This window comes from Nicrophorus vespilloides, unplaced genomic scaffold (assembly GCF_001412225.1).
Source record: "Nicrophorus vespilloides isolate i.1.1-1 unplaced genomic scaffold, Nicve_v1.0, whole genome shotgun sequence".
In the NCBI taxonomy this organism is placed as follows: Eukaryota; Metazoa; Arthropoda; class Insecta; order Coleoptera; family Silphidae; genus Nicrophorus; species Nicrophorus vespilloides.
Genome location: NW_017096156.1, coordinates 39133 through 58756, shown reverse-complemented (window position 1 = coordinate 58756; position 19624 = coordinate 39133). Strand labels below are relative to the sequence as shown.

The 19624-nt window shown below is 31.1% G+C and overlaps 3 protein-coding genes across 3 annotated transcripts; all 3 read left to right on the top strand.

Annotated features, from left to right (window-relative positions):
• The first annotated feature begins 47 nt into the window (after positions 1–47).
• LOC108569837 (chymotrypsin inhibitor-like) lies at positions 48–838 on the top strand. Its single transcript, XM_017931544.1, has 2 exons — positions 48–132; positions 554–838. Exons 1-2 carry the CDS (start codon positions 72–74, stop codon positions 751–753), a joined length of 261 nt encoding a protein of 86 aa, XP_017787033.1. The 5' UTR covers positions 48–71; the 3' UTR covers positions 754–838.
• A 4213-nt stretch (positions 839–5051) lies between these two features.
• LOC108569838 lies at positions 5052–5880 on the top strand. Its single transcript, XM_017931546.1, has 3 exons — positions 5052–5268; positions 5339–5524; positions 5724–5880. The coding sequence occupies exons 1-3, from the start codon at positions 5202–5204 to the stop codon at positions 5780–5782; spliced, it is 312 nt and encodes a 103-aa protein (XP_017787035.1). The 5' UTR covers positions 5052–5201; the 3' UTR covers positions 5783–5880.
• Positions 5881–14678: 8798 nt separating this feature from the next.
• LOC108569836 (inducible metalloproteinase inhibitor protein-like) lies at positions 14679–18529 on the top strand. Its single transcript, XM_017931543.1, has 4 exons — positions 14679–14801; positions 14868–15024; positions 15095–15325; positions 18047–18529. The coding sequence occupies exons 2-4, from the start codon at positions 14970–14972 to the stop codon at positions 18277–18279; spliced, it is 519 nt and encodes a 172-aa protein (XP_017787032.1). The 5' UTR covers positions 14679–14801; positions 14868–14969; the 3' UTR covers positions 18280–18529.
• The last annotated feature ends 1095 nt before the right edge of the window (positions 18530–19624 follow it).

The window sequence follows — 19624 nt, the reverse complement described above, 5'->3', positions numbered from 1 at the left end:
GTCTACTATAAATAAAGACGGGAACGTTTCAAGTCTATATCGAGTTCAAATTTCTTCGAGTTACAAACAAAATGAAACTTCTCGTCGTTTTCGCTTGCTTCCTCCTGGTGGTGGCTACTTCAACATCTTTTGGTAATACATAATATTAAACATTTTTCATTTAGTTTTGTAATATATTGATTTAATTATACCTTAAAAATTCACATAAAAAATATACATTTTTTATCAATGAAGTTCACAAATGTTTCAATGTTCTTAAGTCAACAAATTGTATAAAATAATCATAAAAAGATTTACAATTTTGATTTGCAGTTTTTCTGCATATCTAGAAGTCAGCTATTGAAAAAAAAAACGTTATTGTCTCTTCAATTTGTGATAGCATTAGGATAAAATGTGCATATATTATTTAAGTGTTCTTAAAAGAAACGGAATAATTTTCGTTAACTACCATTCTTATAACTTTGAGGTTATTTGAATTTTCAAAAATAAGTAATTTTTTTAAAGTGCTGTTTGCTACCAATTCTTGCATTTTCTTTTCTTTTTTCCGAACTAGGACATGCGTGCGGACCTAACGAATATTTCATTGAATGCGGAAGCGGATGTACACCTCCCCTCACTATTTGTGGCAAAATTATCGGACCATACACACCGCCCAAATATTGTCCTACAGTTTGCAGACCAACTTGTGTTTGCAACAATGGTTATTTGAGAAACTCTAAGGGTGAATGTGTTTTACCCGAAGTTTGCGAATAATTCTACCAAATAAATCCGGACTATTATGATTATACCTTGAAAAATAATATTGCTACGTATAAATTAAATGTTTCAGTGAAAATAACTACATGTTTCAGTTTATTTACTCTAAATATAATTGAAATTACACCTTCCTTCTTCAAATTATTGCAGCTAAACAAGAAATATAATATTGAATCTTTTACATATTTTAATTTATTATTTGGAATCGGCATAAGTCTCCTCATCGCTTTCGGTACTTCAGTTGGTAATGTAAGTCCTGCAGTTGGTAGTGCCCGTCCATGCAGCGCCCTCTGTTGATGGACTGGCATATGAGTGGTCCATCATATTCATATTCCTAACAAAAATGTTGTACGTTTTGAAAGGATACATGTTTCCCAACAAGGGGCCCACGCCTCACGGAAGGAAATTTGATTGTTAAGGGGGCAATTCGAAAGCCTAGTTAAAATAATTAAAAAAAATAACATATTGATTTTTTTATTAATGAATAAGCAATAAGTTAACAATGAAAATAATAATGAAATATCTAATGATTTCTATGAACAATCGAAATCGAATGGTTCTTGGATTATAAAAACAAGAATGGAGTGCACATGCATAAACTATTAATAAATTTTGCTAGACACAACAAACAAATCTAACAGTCTATAAATAGAAATTGTGAAAGTTTCGAAAATAAATTGCTTAATTAAGAGTTTATTTTTTTAAATAAAAAGCCTTTGTATAAATTAAACTACGTTTAAACAGCCAAATATCAACAGTGCAGATTGATATTTCTTTTGAGAGTCAAATATCTTAAACTTAAGCTATGTAGGTAGGTACACTGTTTATTAATTTAATAAACTTTCATTAAATTTTCTTAATTAAATTATAGGTACACTGAATAAACCTTGATATCAATATTCCAAATTAAATCATGACAAACACTTAATGTTAACAATGGCTTTGCGTTTCCTTGGTTAAATCAGGTTTGTATGTTGTTGTTTTTAATTTTAGGTACGATTCCAGGTTCTCATCTCATCATTTACTCTTGATAAGGTTCATGCTTGAAAAATATTGTTTGCGTGAATATGTAGAACCGAAAAGGGAAAGAACAGCAAACGCTAGTTTCTCCAACTGAACATATGAGTCAGGAGTACTATCCTAGGTGTTAAAAATCATCAAGTCTTCCTTCTCCAGGTCATTGAAAGCAGACCACTTGTGCTGTGAATTAAGTTCATATTTTAGAGCTACACAATTTTTTGTATTTAAATCCAGCAATTGCATTTCAAAGTTACCAATGTCAACATTAAACGAAGAAAAATTTAATTATATTATGTTACAATAACATTTATAGTTTTTTTTTTCGCAAAGTCGTTTTGTTACTTCTGAATTCCTAAAACCAGATTAGAAAAGCTTCCCTCATATTTCAAATTCTTTGAAATCACATTAAATATCCTTGAAAAGTTTGGGTAAGTCAGTTTTTGATGTTTTTGTTTTAAATTTTAGGCACCGCTAGTTCTTTCAGGTATTAAAAATCGTCATGTATTCCTTTTCCAGGTCTTGGAGCTGTGAACTAAATTCACATTTGGCAATGTTTCATCAGGTTTGGAAATTGAATGAAACGTGCTCATTTGTGGCAGATCCGCACTCAAGAGCCCAAAGAGACTAGCCAAGATTTGCCGACCACTGATCTAAACTAACCAATATTTGACATAACCTGTATCCACAAAACCCAACTAATCTAACATTCAACATGATTATGTAAGTTATTTCCTCTTATTTAGGAACATTTTCGACATTAATTATGCATTTTAAATTTATACGTATTTGGTAGGCTTTGTGCTATTGTCTCTTTTTTTGTACTATTGTCAGAGTCAACAACTCAAGATAATGTCTACATTTTTTTTTCAATTAATCTGTTTTATTGTAATTATAAGTGGAGACGAGAACGTTTTAATTCTATTATAAAAGTTCAAACAAAATAAAACAATTATACATAAAGAAAAATACATATTTTGATTTGCGATCATTTCTGCACTTCTTGACATTAAGGTCATAAACATAATTGCCTCTTCATAATTGTCAACTTGCATAAAAAGATGCGGAATCATTTTCGTTAACAATGCCGTTGAGGTTATATCAATTTTAAAAAATAAGTGAGTTTTTATTAGCTGATTGCTTCTACCTTTTGCTTTTTCTTTTTTCGTTCAGATTCTAAACCTGCGTGCGGACCTAACGAATATTTCAGTCCCTGCGGAGTCAAATGTTCATCACCCCCCGTTATGTGTGGCAAAACTATCGAAAAAGCGGAAATTAATCCCAGAAATCATCCTAGAGGTTGCGTACCATGTTGTGAATGCGAACCTGGTTATTGGAGAAACTCTAAAGGCGAATGCGTTCCACGCGATGCTTGCGAATAATTCTACCGAATAAATCCGAACTACTAAGACTAAGCATCTGAAAAAAGTGTTGCTAATTAAAAAATAAATGTTGTAGTCTAAAAATTTAATTTTATTTACTATTAATCTAATTGAAATTACACCTTTGTTCTTTAAATTAGTTCAGATGCAAAAGGCATACACATATAATACTTTATTATCTTTTATGCGTTTTTATCTTTTTTTGCTGAAAAAAATATACGTTTTTAAAGTTTATTCATTATAATATTAGTTTAAATATGTAAATATGGAGTTTTGAGCAATTTTGAGAAAATAATAATTTGTTGGTTGTTAAGGTGAATTGTCTGCAGCTTTTCATTGTAATCTTTAATATTATAATAGAGATTCTTTTGGAAATTGATATTTTTCTTATTCAATAAAATATGCACAAGATTTAATTCTTATTTATTATTAGAAAAAAAAAACAAGAAATTAACTAAAAATAATCAGAACGTGTTGATTTAAAATTATTGTTAACTATTTTACACCTGATACAAAAAAAAACCATCAAAAACAACTAATTTTAAATTATATTGAAGGTGATTAATATAATATATAATATTTTGACAGATTGTCAATACCAACAACAACTATAAACTCTTTAAATCAGTGTTTCCCAAACTTTTGACATCTGTGTACCCCTTCTATAATTTTCGTCATTTCCACTGAGTATCGCTCGTAAAAAAAAATTGTATACACTTTAATAGCAATCAAAATATATTTATTTTTCCTTTTTAATACATAAACAAAATAATAATAAACGAAAAATAAAATTAATTCCTAATAAAATATAAATAAAATAAATAAAAGTTACATTATAAATAACATTCATTAATATCAATAATAAAGATGAAATTGTTTAAGTTGAGACAACAGATCATCATAATTTAATTCTATGGTTGTTTATTTTAATCTGAGATACGGTATACTTAATGCCTACAAATGTTGAAAAAGCAACTTCATATTGACATAAAGTTTGAAAATCTTGCATTTTGTATTTCAGGACTTTGTATATTCAAACTGGATACACATGTTGTATTTACAACCAGAATGATGTTAAAGTACACTCCTTATGTTTATTTTTCAATAAACATGAAACATAAAATAAAAACATGAAATTCATGTGTAATAATTGGTTTAGAATTCATACATCGGTATGAAAAATAATCTAAGTATGACTACTTGTCATCATGATTTTCTTGATATTTTTCATATCTAGCAAACGCCATAACATTTTCAAAATATCAATGGATTCATGGACTTATTTTTCTATGTTTGTTATTGAAAAAAGTAATCTGCTTGTTGCACATGCAACAACAGCGTGTACTCCCATCAAACTCTTCCCTGCCCCCTTGGGGACGGGAAGAGTTTGATGGGAGTACATGCGTACGCGTACCACACTTTGGGAGCAGTATTATATTATAAATGGTATATAAAGATTTACGAATTGCACGTAATCGTCGTAAAATCCCCTTAATTGTTTATCAACAAAGCAAGTTTCAGCAATAACAACAAAGAGAACGTCAACGTCGGTGCGGTACTTATCTGAGCAAACAATGCTAAATTTGAAATTACGCGAATTTTCATATCTAACCTTCGAGGAAAGTAAATAAACTCGTCGCTGGTGACCTAAATAATGAATCATATCACCATCTCCAAAAATCTTCTAAAACTAGGAAGATTCTGTAAACCATCGCACACACACAAAAATTAATGAGAGCAAACAGCAAGTACATTAACCTTCGTGCATAGTTTTTTATTGTATATTCAAAGAAAAGTGATTAAAAATTTCGCCTAAGCAATCAACGTTTTTCGAACTGTTGTCATTTACCTGAACGTTTTCTATTTTTTTTTACATTTTAACGAGAAAAACAATTATGTTGTTGCTGGTATTAATGCTTGTGTACTACGGTTATCAACGCTTGTTTAAATAGGTTTTATTACGTATTACATAAATCAAGGGGGGCTTTGAGAGGAGCAAGCGTATAAATAGGAACAAGCTGATGCAAAGACGGGACACAAAGCAAGATGAGCCGTCTCAGTTTGATCACTTTTTCTCTTCTGATAATCTCAGTCGTTTTGGTCGCATCCCAAGGTAAGTCTAATTTATAATAATGTTTTTTTTCTCGTACAGAATACATTTTTTATTTAATTAATAATTGCAGAATGCTCCCAAAATGAGACCTATATGGCTGAAGGCATGGAGTGCGGCACCTGTTTCAATGCTCACTGCTCGAACAATTGTTTCTTGAGGAAGATGGAGGGCTGCTACTGCAAAACTGGATACATCAGGGTCGGATTTAAAAGAGGAGACAAACTAGGACCTTGCGTCAAACGTATCGATTGTCCAGGTAACATAGTTTTTTTTTTCTAAATTTCCATCTTCAATTGCTATTTTTTGAAACAATGCACTTAAATTGTTTTAATACAAATACTTTTTTCAATTTACTTCAATTGTTTTCATGTAGAAGTGTATTTTGAAACAAGTTTCAAAGTTGTGTTGATGTATTTTTATAATTTTGTTTTTGTATTTTTTTTTTTAAATTTCAGTTTGTCATCGTGGCGGATTCCACAATTGCGCCTGCGCCGTCAACACGCGTTTCACATGAAAATTAACTCTAATTTATGATTCAGACAAAAATCAAATATTTTTTTATGATTCGAGTCAATTCGTCTAATTTATAATATTAATTAAATTTGCACAACTCTTTAAATATGCATATTATTGGGCAATAAAAATATTATTATTTACAGTTTTCTTCTTTAACTATTATTAAACAAATTTAATTTATTGATTACTTAAGTAGATTAAAAGTAATAACACCTACCAATACATATAAATAATTCATGTGAATTAATAATCTAAATATAATTATAACAGCCCTTTCTAAGAATTAGCTTATAGGATTAAATTATGTGATGTATGGAACTTATATATCACTTAATTAATTTTAACTTTAGGTCTTAAGTAAATATATTTTTTTGAAATTTAATGCATGCAAAATAAGTAATATTGTTATTTAAGAAATTAACAATATTATTTATTTTCAAATTAGGTTACATTGATTGAATCATAGTAAGACGGCCGCAATGGTTTTCGGACCTATCAGGTCCAGACGCATAGTAACGGAGTGAATGATCATTGCTATGAACGGTTGGACGGTCGGGTTCTCGAATAAGATAAGTAATCTTGGTTTTGTTTTTAGAGCCAGATTTTAGATTTAGAAACAATTCTTCTAGATGGGGCTTTCGCAGGTCTCAAGTTGGTATACATGAATCGTTCTGTTCTGAGCAGGAACGTGAACGTTCTATGTGCGTCTCTTGTCTTATCTATTTTTAATTATGGGCATGTGATGTATGGTTAGGCTGATGCTTGACGGATTCAAAGGATTCAGAACTCCTGCGCACGTTTTGTATATGGTTTGGAAGGACATCCAGGTTGGTTAGTGGGTATTGGTTGAAAATATGAGCGATGTTCTTATCAGTAGCTGGTCTCGATGAAACTGCCTATTCTGCGTCTGGTTCCCAGTTGAAAATAAGGAGGAATGTTACAATCGGTCTCACGGTGAAGGTTCCTTTTATGCTGATGTTTATATATAATATGGCGACTAAGAGACACTATATTAATAATAATAATTGTAATAATAACGGTTGGACACAACAGTATCTTTGGTGACAATTGTCAATGATCTGAATGTGTGGAATCGTGGTCTCTTAACAAATTCCCTGCATATTTGGAAGGCTTTAAGCGGAGTTTTACGTATTGTGTCATCGGTGGCATTATCATCATGCGCTACTTTAACATGACAGAGCGTAATATAAACAGCATATATCGTGAGATATTGCTACAGAGCCAGTAATAATGTGGCGATGTTTTAGCACGTATTTACTTGTTTGTAGTTTTTCAATCGTTTGGTCTCAGTGTTCTTCCATTATTGTAACTTTATTTCGATATTTAATACGTACTATTTATTTACTTATTCGGTTATCGAATTATTTTATTTAACGTGTATTGTTTTATAGTGTGTTTACTGTTTATTAACTTATTTATTTAATACAATTTTGTAGTATTTTTATTTTTCACTGTACTTATAAGCGACTTTTGTGTGCCCAGTGAGAATGAAAATTTGATTACTTCTTTAAGACCGAAAGAAGATCAAATGATCTTTTTTTTATTATATCTGGTTCGGTTTCTTTCGAAATTTCATGAATATACATTTCGTATATTTGTAATTTTCTTTGTAGGTAGTTGGCCAATAAATGAATATTATTTAAGAAATATTTAAGAAATAAAGTTTAGTGAATTCTTTTTTTTAATAAATTAAAATGATTCTATTAGAAATGTTGCATTTTCAAATGTTTTTGTTAAATGCAGCTTGATGAAAATATATTAAATACAAAACTACAATTAAATTTGCAGAAACGAATTTCGCACACTAATAAATAAACTAAACGATCTGTCGCTTGTAATTTGATTATAACGTCGGAGCGGTTCGAATTAATTTGTTTTCGGTTCGAATGGCGCAAAACTATTAGTGCAAGTAAACTAAAGGGAATAGAAAAAACAAACAAAATAAATGGAAACAGGATGGAAAAGGGTGTTTCAATTTTAAGCACGTAGACGTTAATCAACAGTACAGAACTACCGCAAATATGCAATGATCTTGGGTTGTTCAAGAATTTAGGGCGCACGTAAATTAATTTTAATGAAATTCCTGCCCTAATCTAATCGCAAACAACATTTTCGATTAGAACGTCCTTCATAATTTCATTTCCGACCATTATTATATTTATTATTTCGTTTGTGTACTTTATTATATGAGAATAAAACATTCGCCACGTTGTGGAAGACAAATGGCTACTCAGTTGAACATATCTAAAATAACCATGCAACGAATACTCAAAGTGAACTATGTGAAATATATCAAAAAGGGCAAGATTTCACCTATGTTCTAAAAAACTAAGCTAGATAGAGCGAAGAAGCTGTTGTCTGATGAGACAACGTTCTCCGTTGATGTTTTTGGACCGTGGCGTCAAGGTTAATGCGTCACAGTAATGAATAACCAAAACATTTCAGTCAAAATCAGTGGACGTTTGAAAAACATTATGCACCATCAGACAAACCAACAATGGCTGAGAGAAAACGCTCCAAACTTAATTTCGGCCTTCACGGTGACCAGATGCAAATCCGATCGACTTCTTGGTATTTAACAAGCCAATTTCAGAACTAAAAAATACAAGAGTATTGGTGTGCTCAAGAAAGAACTTCTTCGTGAATGGAGGAAGATTCCGCAGGTTCACTTTCGTGCAGCGAGTCGCAGCTTGTCGACCAACTCAGAGCCATAGTTCGCCATATCAAAAATTTTAAATCAATTTGAAAAATTTAAATGTTTTCCAACAATTTTTGCTTGTGGTTCAATAAAATCCAATAGAACTGTACAATAAAAATATAGTTTCCTGAAAGAAATAATACGTTTTGTTTGACAATTCACTTAACATATATGCGAGTTAGTACTTATAGGAAATTTTATTCAGTTTAAACTTATGTTATTTTTTACAATACGCAAATTTTACGTAATCAACTATTTATTTTTCTTAATTATCAATTGAGATCAAACTAATTATACGTATTTCTAATAGAATTGTTTTAACACATATATCAAGTTATAAAATAATTAATTTTATTGCTAATATATAATTTATAATAAAAAAAATAGTTTTACTATATGAAGCAATGAGTTTGAATAAAAAAGAGTTAACGTTTTGTTCAATTCTTTTTTCAAGACACATATTTCAATATGCCTGTATTGAAGTGAATATTGTTTTGAAAGTCAATGTGAAATGCATCAAAACGTATTCAAGCATGTATAATAGACAAACGGAAGAATCAGTAAACTGGAAACATCGAAAACAACCTCATTACTCTAATGATGTTAGGAAGCACATCGAAAACAGCGTTTCTTGGTGAAACGAAGCAAATGCTAATATAATAAAACAACATTTTTTGATTGAATCTACTACAAGGCTATGTACTGGGTACTCTTTATTTTGATATTTATTCAATTTGAATAAATATGAAAGCTTAATAAAAAAACATATTTATTTTCAAAGCTATAATAATGAGAGTCTTAAAGGTTCTTTGTGATTTTTATGTAAAGGGTGAGTAAAAATCCATTATTCAGGGATTTTGTAAATCGAAGACAATTTCGTGTTTAATCTGGATGAAAGTCACGGAATGGACGGATCCTTCTCACAAAATGCTCATCGATTCCCCGACAATTACAGTTTGCAAGACTGCAACTCTGTCGTGCAATCCGATAGTGCCATGACAACAATAGAACGTGTATAATGATGCACGAGTCCAGGAGCCATCAAATTGGATTGCCGACGGAAAAGGAGTCAACATTGCAAATACTTCAAATCAGCATGCATCCTCCATCAAGGTGACAAAAGAGCATGCGCTATTTATAATCAATTGGTATGGGATAGTAACACCTTGGCTGGAGAGCTTTAGCTTTAATTAATGTAAAAAGAGGTGGCTTGTTGTTGTGGAATGGCGTAGATGTGAGATATCACTCATTTAGTCAGTACAAAAAACGGGGGAACTTGTACATGTGTAAAAGAAAAAAAATTAAATGCTAGGTGGAATATGCATAAGAAATAAGAGACAAAAAATACACTTATGAGCTAGTTGGCAAGGTTTAGTTAGGAGAAAAAGAATTCGAAAAATATTGATAATGTACCTTTTTCAAAAAAAAACATACTTTTTCCTTCATATTATGTCAATAACATTCCAATGTGAAGCGTGCTTTTCAATTGAATTATTGATTTGTTAAATTTTCTGTATAATATACACAAGCAATTAATATTCCTTCAATTATTCATGTTAATTTATTTACCAAGAACGAGGATTCATGATTCTCCATGAATCTGTGAAGGACTAGTTTTATTTTAGGAATTTAAATTCATATTCAATGAGGATATATTTGTTTGTGTGGTTTTGTCTGTATTTGCGAATGTGTGTGAGTTCATGAATATTTTTCTTTTAAATAAAACAAGTAAACAATTGTTTGATATATATTTATATATATTTGGTTTTGTTATTATCAATGAAACTGGAACAGAATTGTGGGTTAGTATCCTCTATTGATGGCACACGGACAACCTTCACAAACTGAAAGGATTATTTTAATGAATTGATTTATCGCGTAAATTGATTGTCACCTGGACAGTCCTCGTTCCTGACGCACGTCCTGTTCTTGTGACTGACCCGCATATAACCAGGATCACAGTAACATTTCCTCTCCTGGTTCCATTGGCACAGAACGCACAGAGCTTGCATGCAATCTATGCAGTCGTATCCACCATCCTGCACGCTCTCATTCGGACCGCATTTCCCTAAATGCAAATTGTTGATTTTCATTCAACCAAATATAAAAGTGGTCAATTTCGATAATCTCAGAAATATTAAACGACATTAAGTTATCTTATTAATTTGTCATATAACCTTTGCTTTTTCATAATATATAAATTAACCCAACCTAATCGGATTGACACATTTGTTAAATTCTAGAATCAATCATATAGATATCTTCTCCACAACATATTTTCCGTGCCAGATGTTTCCAAAATATTTTCAAATGATTGCAGATAATTGTGAATTCTATAAAGAACATATAAAATATTTAATTCAATGTCATCTCCAAAAGTTTGATAGTAAAAACCCACGATAACACTGTGCTTGAATTGACAAAGGATTTAAGTTTGAATTCATTTTTCAAAACAAAAGTTTGGACAATTTTTGATACATATTCGGAAGGAATATCCGCATCTATTGTATTGCCTTTTTTATCACATATCTGATTTTCCATAAATGGTCAATGCTCAATATTAAATGTAAATATATTTTAGGATTTTACTATTTAACTATTCATTGCTTTTAGAGAAAAAAATAAGTAAATTGAAACAATGAAATCCAACAAGAATACATGGGTTTAAAGTCAATTATTTACGGTAGCGGAGAATATGCGGAATACAGTGGATTTACTCGGATTTCGCTTACCCGAAAGAAACGCTAAAATGCGAGAACGCCGAACGGACCGGAATCAGGACTCTTCGTTATTTACGTTGGCTTTACATATGACAGGATAAAATCCACGTACTTTGAGTTTTTTTATAGCTCCTTTCTTTTCTCCCAAATATCACGGATAACAAAATAATAAAATATGAAAAAATAGATTAACCACGAACAAAAAAACGGGAAAGAAAATGCAGTTGATAAAACGAAACGACGACTTAGTTTAGCTCAATGTTTCAAAAGCGTTACACTAAAGTAGAAAAAATAATAGTTATTATATTTTTTATTAATCATTTGTTAACTAACGATAAGTTTAAAATAATATTACATTGATTACAATTTAAAAAAGGTGTCTGGTAGCATAAAAAACTGGAAAAATAAGTAATTAAATTGAGTGACGTTCGAAAACTAATACAACTAATTTAATTCGTTGCGCAAGAGATAGATTGATTCATCCCACTCAGTACTTGGGTTTCCGACGGCCTTGATTGATGGCGCACGAGCAACCTTCGCAGACTAAAACGGAGAACAGTTTCATATGCTGTTAACTTTACTTATGTAATAATCATCACCTGGACAATCATCGCGTTTAACGCAGGGTGTGTTCGTTCCGTTAAGTCTTATGGAATCTTCATCACAGAAACACCTTTTTTCTGGAATCCAAGCACAACGTACGCAGAGGGCGTTAAAACAAGTGTTGCATTCGATTCCACCGTCTTGAATGCTCTCGTTCGGACCGCACTCTTCTTTACAAAATATATAATAAATTGCAATTTTCACCGGAGAAACAACACGAGATTAAACTTACCAAAGGCCAAAGCCAAAGCGCTGAAGCACAAAACGGCGATAATGATAATTTTCATTTTGTCCACTGATTAAGGTTAACAACCAACTGCCAAGGTTTTTATACAGTTTTCCCACCACTTCCGATAAAGAAATATATAAAAATACACATACACCCAGGTAAATATTTACCAAAGTAGATAAAGAAAGATATGCGGAAAACGCTTTGTTTCAGAACAATCCAAAAAAAATGTTTCCTTTGTTTCGGAGCAATTTGCTAATTGCTATGCGGATGCACAGCGAAAAAAAAGTTTGCGTCACGTAGTAATTTATTATGTATATTTATGCTACGAAATAAAAATATACTATGATAAACATGAAATTTTTTGTTGTTAATTTATTGACAAAATTAAAAAAAAATATATAAAATTAATCAAATTTGCAATATTCTTGTACAAGTTAATCCATGAAAACTGAAAAAAAAAAATTAAATTGAATCAGTCCAACAATTGTACTCAGTTTGTAATCTTGTTGCCTCGATTGATGGCGCACGGGCAATTTTCGCAAACTTAAACAAAGAATATTATAATTTACACTTAAGTTTGTTTTTGTTATGTAATAATTCACCTGGACAATCCTCGTATTTAACGCAAGTTCTGTCCGTTTCATTAAGCCTTATGGAATCGTCATTACAATAACAGCCCCTTTTTTTAATGTAAGCGCAACGAACGCAAGCGGCGTTAAAGCAATTGTTGCATTCGAATCCACCTTCTTTGATGCTTTCGTTCGCACCGCATTCATCTTTACCAAAATTAATCAAATAAAATGCATTTTTACAAAGTAAATAGTTCAAACGTACCTGAAGACATAGTCAAAGTGCACAAGCACAAAACGGTGAGGATGATGATTTTCATTTTATCCACTTGTATAAAACTAACAATAACAACTTCAGGTTTTTATACTGTTTTCCCACTACTACGTATATCATGAATAACACGAATATCGGAATAAAAGTAAACATAAAAGTAATTATTTATTAAAATGAATAAAAATGTGTACAACGCTTTGTCGTAAAACTACCAAAAAACTGTTACCTTTGTTTCAAAGATTAAGATGTATGCTTAAAGTTAATTGTGCAATTGTTAATTGTTGATTCACATTTACTGAATTTTAATTTATTTCTTCTATTTTTATGCATTTGTTATTCAGTTACGGCAAAATGTGAGTCATAGATTAATAAATTACGTATGCATGGATAATCCTTTTGTACCTCTGTGAATAATAAATGAAATATGAAAAAAATAAATTGCTTAACATATGGATTAGTTTATCTTGTGTTTCAGAAATGTAAATAACATATCTATATAATATTTGATACTTTTTTTGTTTAGTTAATGTTGAACAGCAACAACGCATTATGAAAGATGTCAATTTGACAGATTGAAAAAATTATGTCACAAAAATCTGATTCGATAATATCCCTTTATGTACGTAATTCTTTTATTCTTTTTGATACTTCTGAATAGTTAATATTAAATAATTTAAATTACTGAGACTCTTAATTTGACAGATAAAAAGTGCCAAATTAAGATCTGATTTTGCAACTTTTTTAAGTACATAATTATTTTGTTTATCTCTGCATATTTGGTTTTTTAAACTATGTTAATAGATGTTCCGTGAGAACCTAGAAAGAAATAATTACTAAATAAATGTTTTTCTTGTTTTTATTTAAATCTTATTGATTATGTGTTATTATCTACCCTGCAAAATAAATAAGGTATTCCTTGTAAATTTCAGGTTTTACAAAGTGTTCCGTTGCAGGAAAAGTTTGGGTAACCCTGATCTAGGCAACACATTATATAAGTTGTGCTTTTGACAGTTTGATAATTATGATATAAATTCCAATTGTTACAGAATTGTTTCGATTTGATTCAATAAGATTGGTAGTTGGCAGTTACCAAATAAATTCATTTTGAAAACTGTCAATTTAACAGATAAAAAATTGTGTCATCAATGTTAATGTTGAGGAAGAGGGTTCGATAAAGTATCAAGTTCAATTTGCCTTCGCACATGTTCGTATAACAAACGATCTCAGAAGGATTCGCAAATCAAGACAGGATTTATGACAAGATTTTTATGCTGTGATCGATGTAGAATTATATATGTGATGGATAGAATCAATCAATCTTTTGCTAAGCGATTTATCCCTTAAAGAGGCCATTACACGATGTAACACGCAGTGAAGGAAGTTGAAGAAACCGGCGAACGCCATCTATTTGAAAGTTGTATCAAATTATTGGTTATTCTGAAAACATCAGTCTGTAACGATGAGAAATTTAAGTGATTATTTAAATAATGGGTTTCTGTTTCGTCAGTCAAGCTCGTTTTTTTGTGCTGTTTATAAATTATATATTATTAGTTAGTTATCATAGCAAAAAAAAGTAGTTAAAAAAAAACTGATTAATTCTTTCAAGATTTGGAAAGTAATTAGTATATAAAAATGCGCTCAAACTAAGTGTGGATTGCTAATTATATGCGGGGTTTATTCAACTTGAAGTTAGAACAATTTTTACTTTCATTTCCTTATTGCTAGCTTCGAGCTATTGTTTAGTAATAAGTGTTAATGTTTTAATGAATAAAAATTCTTTTATTTATCTTTTAACGTTGTTTTTAAGGAGGAACAAGAAATGGAATGAGCAAGCATCCAAAGGAGCGTAATTTACGCATTCAAGGCTAGTTAGTGTGCGAGTCAACTAGAATCTCAAAACGTGAGCGTTATTACACATTAACAGTTAATTTCTTAATAACCAGCTTCATTTGTTGTGCGTCAAAAGGTTTGCTGCAGTCGCAGAACGAAGCCGGTCGAAAGAGAAACATGAAATAAATATCGGATTTCAGAAGCGGAGAGAAAACAAAAAAATTATACCGAAACGAAGATGGAATTCGATCGGTTGTGGTTTCTTCTTCTGCTGCTGTTGTTCCTTGTTCCAAGTAAGTTTTAGTTACTAAGAAGCTTCAAAACGGTATATTGCAATAATGATAACAATTTCTTTTGGTGCAGGGATGAGGGCGTGCAGGGAAAACGAATTCTTTTCTTTTTGGTTCATGAATTGGCAGACGTGCGACGAACCGGAAGCCGTTTTGCAGTATTTGATATACGAGCCCGGATGCTACTGCCAGACGGGCTTCTTCTTGGACAAGAAAGTGAGGGAATGCAGATTGTTGGAGGATTGCAGCAGGAGGAATGAAAGGTTTCTCTCGGTAATTCCTGGTGACGGGAGAAACTATACAGGTCAGTATTTATTTACAATCACGTAATTTATCTCCTTCTAGGAGACCTAACATTTTCATCAACAATTTCAAATTTAAGGATATTCTTACATATATTAATATCTGTTTTATAAGAATAATAAAACTTATGCGTTTGATAAAATAGCAAGTTCTAGCAGGTAATTTATAGAATAGTAATATTATTTTATTCTTTAACTACTTGTTCTATACATACCTAATTATTATATAAAAGTCAATAAATTAAATACAATGCATGAATCTGCAAGAATTTATACGAGTCACTTGTTTTTTTTTAATAGTTCGTATTCAAAGGAATCCTGCAAATCAATTCGAACACGTTCGAATCTATTTCCATGCACTGTTTATTTGTGCAAGCTTCGAATGATCTAAAATAAAGCATAGTGGAATTCTCCGATTTAAACATTTTTTCTACTCTGACTTATGTAATATATTAATGTTAAATCCATTATCTTGTAGATTTATCAAATACTTATTGCAAATTATTATTTTTTTTATATTCAATTCATACCATAACTTAGTTAATGGTCCAAAATTTCCGGGATTTTTTGCTAGTTGACCCGGTGTCCTCGAAATGTATTTTCGGGATAATTGTATGTAAAGTAATGAGGTAGAAATGAAATCCATCGAATAATCCGAAGCACGTTCCGATTTTTGATTGAACTGGTCTGATCACTCTAGTTTCGGTTCAAATGAAAATGTAAATAAAAAAATGATCATAATTATTCTAAATAATAATCATAAAAAAACTATATAGTGTATTAGGAAATCCATAAAAGTGATGTATTTCTTACTTATACCACTTTTTTAGCCGGCATGTAAATCTAGTCATCGATTCGCATACATTTCAGTTACTTTGGTTGCCTATTACCAAAATCCATCTAAATTATCATAAATAGTTTTTCCCCAATTTTGAACACAATAAGTTATTGATATTCATATTCTGTTCATCATATTATCTAGAAGAGCTTAAATCAATAGCAACAAAAAAAAATAAGAAATTTATACTATTTTTCAGCTTATATGCAAATCTGGTCATTGATTCGTATGAATTTGATTGCCTAATACATCATATTTCGTTATTTGCTTCCAGACATTAATCGTTGTTAGAAATATAAATAAAATTGCGATAAAATATATTGGGTCGTAAATTATTATGAATGCTCTATAAAAAATATGATTAATTTCTTCCTTATACAACTTTTACCGCTGGCAAGGAACATTGGTTGCCTATTACACGTATGCCTCAAACATAATTTATATGCAACAGCACGTTCAATTCTGAAGCACTTGTCCTATTATATAAAGTAATAAAGTTTTTTAAATTGAAATTCACAACATTCTCGTCTGGGAGTATAATAATAATAACAAGATAAAAAAAATATAATATTAATTTGAATTCCATGACGAAACACTTTTGTGCGAGTTCATTATGCTCGCTGATTACATAAAGACCATTATATGCATATTTCATTCGGTTCCATTATTTAGTTCGCCATACCATACGCCATTCCTTACTTTTTTTCCTATATATTTTATACATATTCTTTCGCAATTGTTTTCACACGTGACGTGCCAGTATAATCGTTTTCGCTCTGATTTTAATGACAGCTGTCAGCTGTCAAAATATAAATCCTATGTATTTTTTTAAATCCGCGTCATTGAAGTCATCAAACTAATTAGGTTTAAGGTAAATAAATGTCCATTGAATGATGTTCGACGAATGACAAGCTAACGATTGACAGCTGTCAAAAATGATAATGGAGGAACGTTACGCAAGCTCATAAATCGCTTGCAAATTATCGGTTATTGTGTTTACGCAATCGGAGTAAACTGTTTACGAATTTCTATAGCAACTTAAGTCGGCCGTAGGGGAGGGGAGAATTCACAAACATTTATCTAAATATTTATGCAATTATTCATTTGCCTATTGACAGCCTTCGGAAGGCAGCCTTTTAGCTCGGCCGATCAGCCAGATGATCGCGATTTACATACATGCCATTATGTAATTTATTCTCTATAAATAGTCTATATTCATTCTCCGGCTTTAATTTAAAGAAATTCGTTATAATTCTGTGATGAAAAAAATGAATAAAAACAGTGACTTTGAAAAATAATTGTATTAGAAATATACAGTGCAGGTATTTCGCGTAAATTGCGTGTATATTGAGAATCGATTACCGAAATAAGTTTCTAGTTTGCCCGAGTGCTTTACAGGCATTTCCTCTTTGCTTCAACCGGAAGTCCACCATCTCCTTTTTTTTTATTTTACTTATGGCATGTCATGAGTCTCTTCCTCCGAAGAAGCTTTCAGCTTGATGAAAAATGCCCCCTTTTAATGTTGCCAAAACAAAATGAAAAAAAAAACTTTATCTCGACTTGTGATCAGATTACCAACATTTCGCACTAAGTTTTCTTGAGCGAAAAAAAAAATTAAGAAGGTAAATTTCATTAAAACAAAACTTATTTATTTCGTTAGTTTTACTAATCAAATATTATCATGTGGTTTCGAATGAACAAAATCTATTTATTTACTACTTTTTTTCTCTTTCTTTTTATTAAGGTAAGTTGTCGATCAATTCATGCAATTTATAGCCACTAGAAAATTACCCTCATTTTGGTAATAGGAGTTACGAAAAGTTTTGTAACATCGCGTGTTAACGTCTACTTATTTTTTTCTGCTTCCGTCTTTGTTTGTTTGCAGAGGTTTCAGCTGCGAACGAGGAGGAAGTAGTTTCTTGTCCTGAAAATGAGGAATTCATGTGCGGTTGCGGAAGGAGCTGTCGGACGAGACACGAAAAGTGCGTGGTCTGTCAAAATGGGTGTCACTGCAGTCTGGGTTATGTGCGAGACCATAACAAAACGTGTATTCCGATGAAGGAATGCCCCGAACAGCAACCGACTAGGATAATCAGACGGTTCCTGTTAATCCGATAGGTTACATTTTGATAAATTGTTAAAAGGTAACAAAAAAATATAATCAGGGATGCCAAGATAAAAGTCTAACTATCTTTATAAGGAGTGTGATAAAAGAAGCGTTAACATTTTGATTTTAGATAAATAAGTAAATAAATTTATTATTGAGGAAACAAATAATCATTAGGTAAACTAATATGGCGGTCATTCAAAATGGTAACGCTTTTTTTATGACAACCCGTATATTCACCTATGTAATATAAAATAATTTTAGTTTGTAATTCCCAAATAGATTAATTATATTATGATTTATTATAAAAAAAACTACAGTATTCTAATCAGTGATTAAAAAAGATTAATTTCCTAACTCACTTTTGATAAAAAATGTGTTAATTGTAAACATATAAACTAATTGTTTTCTCAATACTTTTCTTTTTCTTATTTACATTTAGTTTAATATCAATATTATTATATATGATAACGTAGAGTTGACTTGTATAATTTCGTGATAAACTAAATTAGATTAATCAAGTTTTTAATATGTTTATATATAGCTAAAGATCATTTTCAAGCTGAAAATAAAGTTCAAATATTAAAATAATTTTTGAGACCTGAAAACTAATTTAAAATCGTTCACTTAATATTGTAGCATGTTTTATTTAAATTATTTTTTTATTAAGTACAATAGAACAAAGGTAAGTTGATTGGCGTAAGACGTTAATAAACAAAATTTTAATTATTTCAAACTTTTAAAGTTTTCTTCTTTATTAGTATTCTTTTTAATATTTTTATTTGTATATTGCTATGCAAAATATTAAATATTAAAGTAAAACTTTAACATCAGGTGATTATAGTATGCAACGGCTTTTGCGGTAAATGAAAATAAAAGGAACAAAACAAAATCGAACTTACTTGAGGAACATGTTGATACCGGTGGGTTCCATAGCTCTGCTGATTCCTTTCCAGGATGCAAGCATGTTGTACTTTTGCTTGGCGGTGAGAGGAAGACGGGGATCGGTGGGCGCCGGCGGCGGCAGATCCTGATCCTGCATCCCCGATCCGCGGCCGCCACTTCCGCGCGCCAACTTTCCTAATTTGCACCCCATTGTGACGCGACACTGCAACACCGCACCAACACTTTGTTCTACTTCCTCTGCTTCTTCTTCGCCCCTAACTAAACACACATCCCACAAGGACGAGGATCCTGAATATTTGCGAAACAATAACAAAGTCTGGAGCTGAAGCAGCAGGATTAACGGCACAACACTAAATCACGTTAAATCTCCACACACGTTTTTTTTTATTTCGGATGTTAATTCTCTTCCGCTAATTCACTACGAACACATCGGCTTTGCTTATTACAACA

Excerpts from the sequence above, each read along its gene's own strand:
- LOC108569837 (XM_017931544.1), top strand. The coding sequence starts at position 72 with ATGAAACTTCTCGTCGTTTTCGCTTGCTTCCTCCTGGTGGTGGCTACT. Across the intron at positions 133-553 it reads GGCTACTTCAACATCTTTTG|GACATGCGTGCGGACCTAAC; the intron begins GTAATACATAAT and ends TTTCCGAACTAG.
- LOC108569838 (XM_017931546.1), top strand. The coding sequence starts at position 5,202 with ATGAGCCGTCTCAGTTTGATCACTTTTTCTCTTCTGATAATCTCAGTC. Across the intron at positions 5,269-5,338 it reads CGTTTTGGTCGCATCCCAAG|AATGCTCCCAAAATGAGACC; the intron begins GTAAGTCTAATT and ends TAATAATTGCAG. Across the intron at positions 5,525-5,723 it reads CAAACGTATCGATTGTCCAG|TTTGTCATCGTGGCGGATTC; the intron begins GTAACATAGTTT and ends TTTAAATTTCAG.
- LOC108569836 (XM_017931543.1), top strand. The coding sequence starts at position 14,970 with ATGGAATTCGATCGGTTGTGGTTTCTTCTTCTGCTGCTGTTGTTCCTT. Across the intron at positions 15,025-15,094 it reads GCTGTTGTTCCTTGTTCCAA|GGATGAGGGCGTGCAGGGAA; the intron begins GTAAGTTTTAGT and ends CTTTTGGTGCAG. Across the intron at positions 15,326-18,046 it reads TGACGGGAGAAACTATACAG|AGGTTTCAGCTGCGAACGAG; the intron begins GTCAGTATTTAT and ends GTTTGTTTGCAG.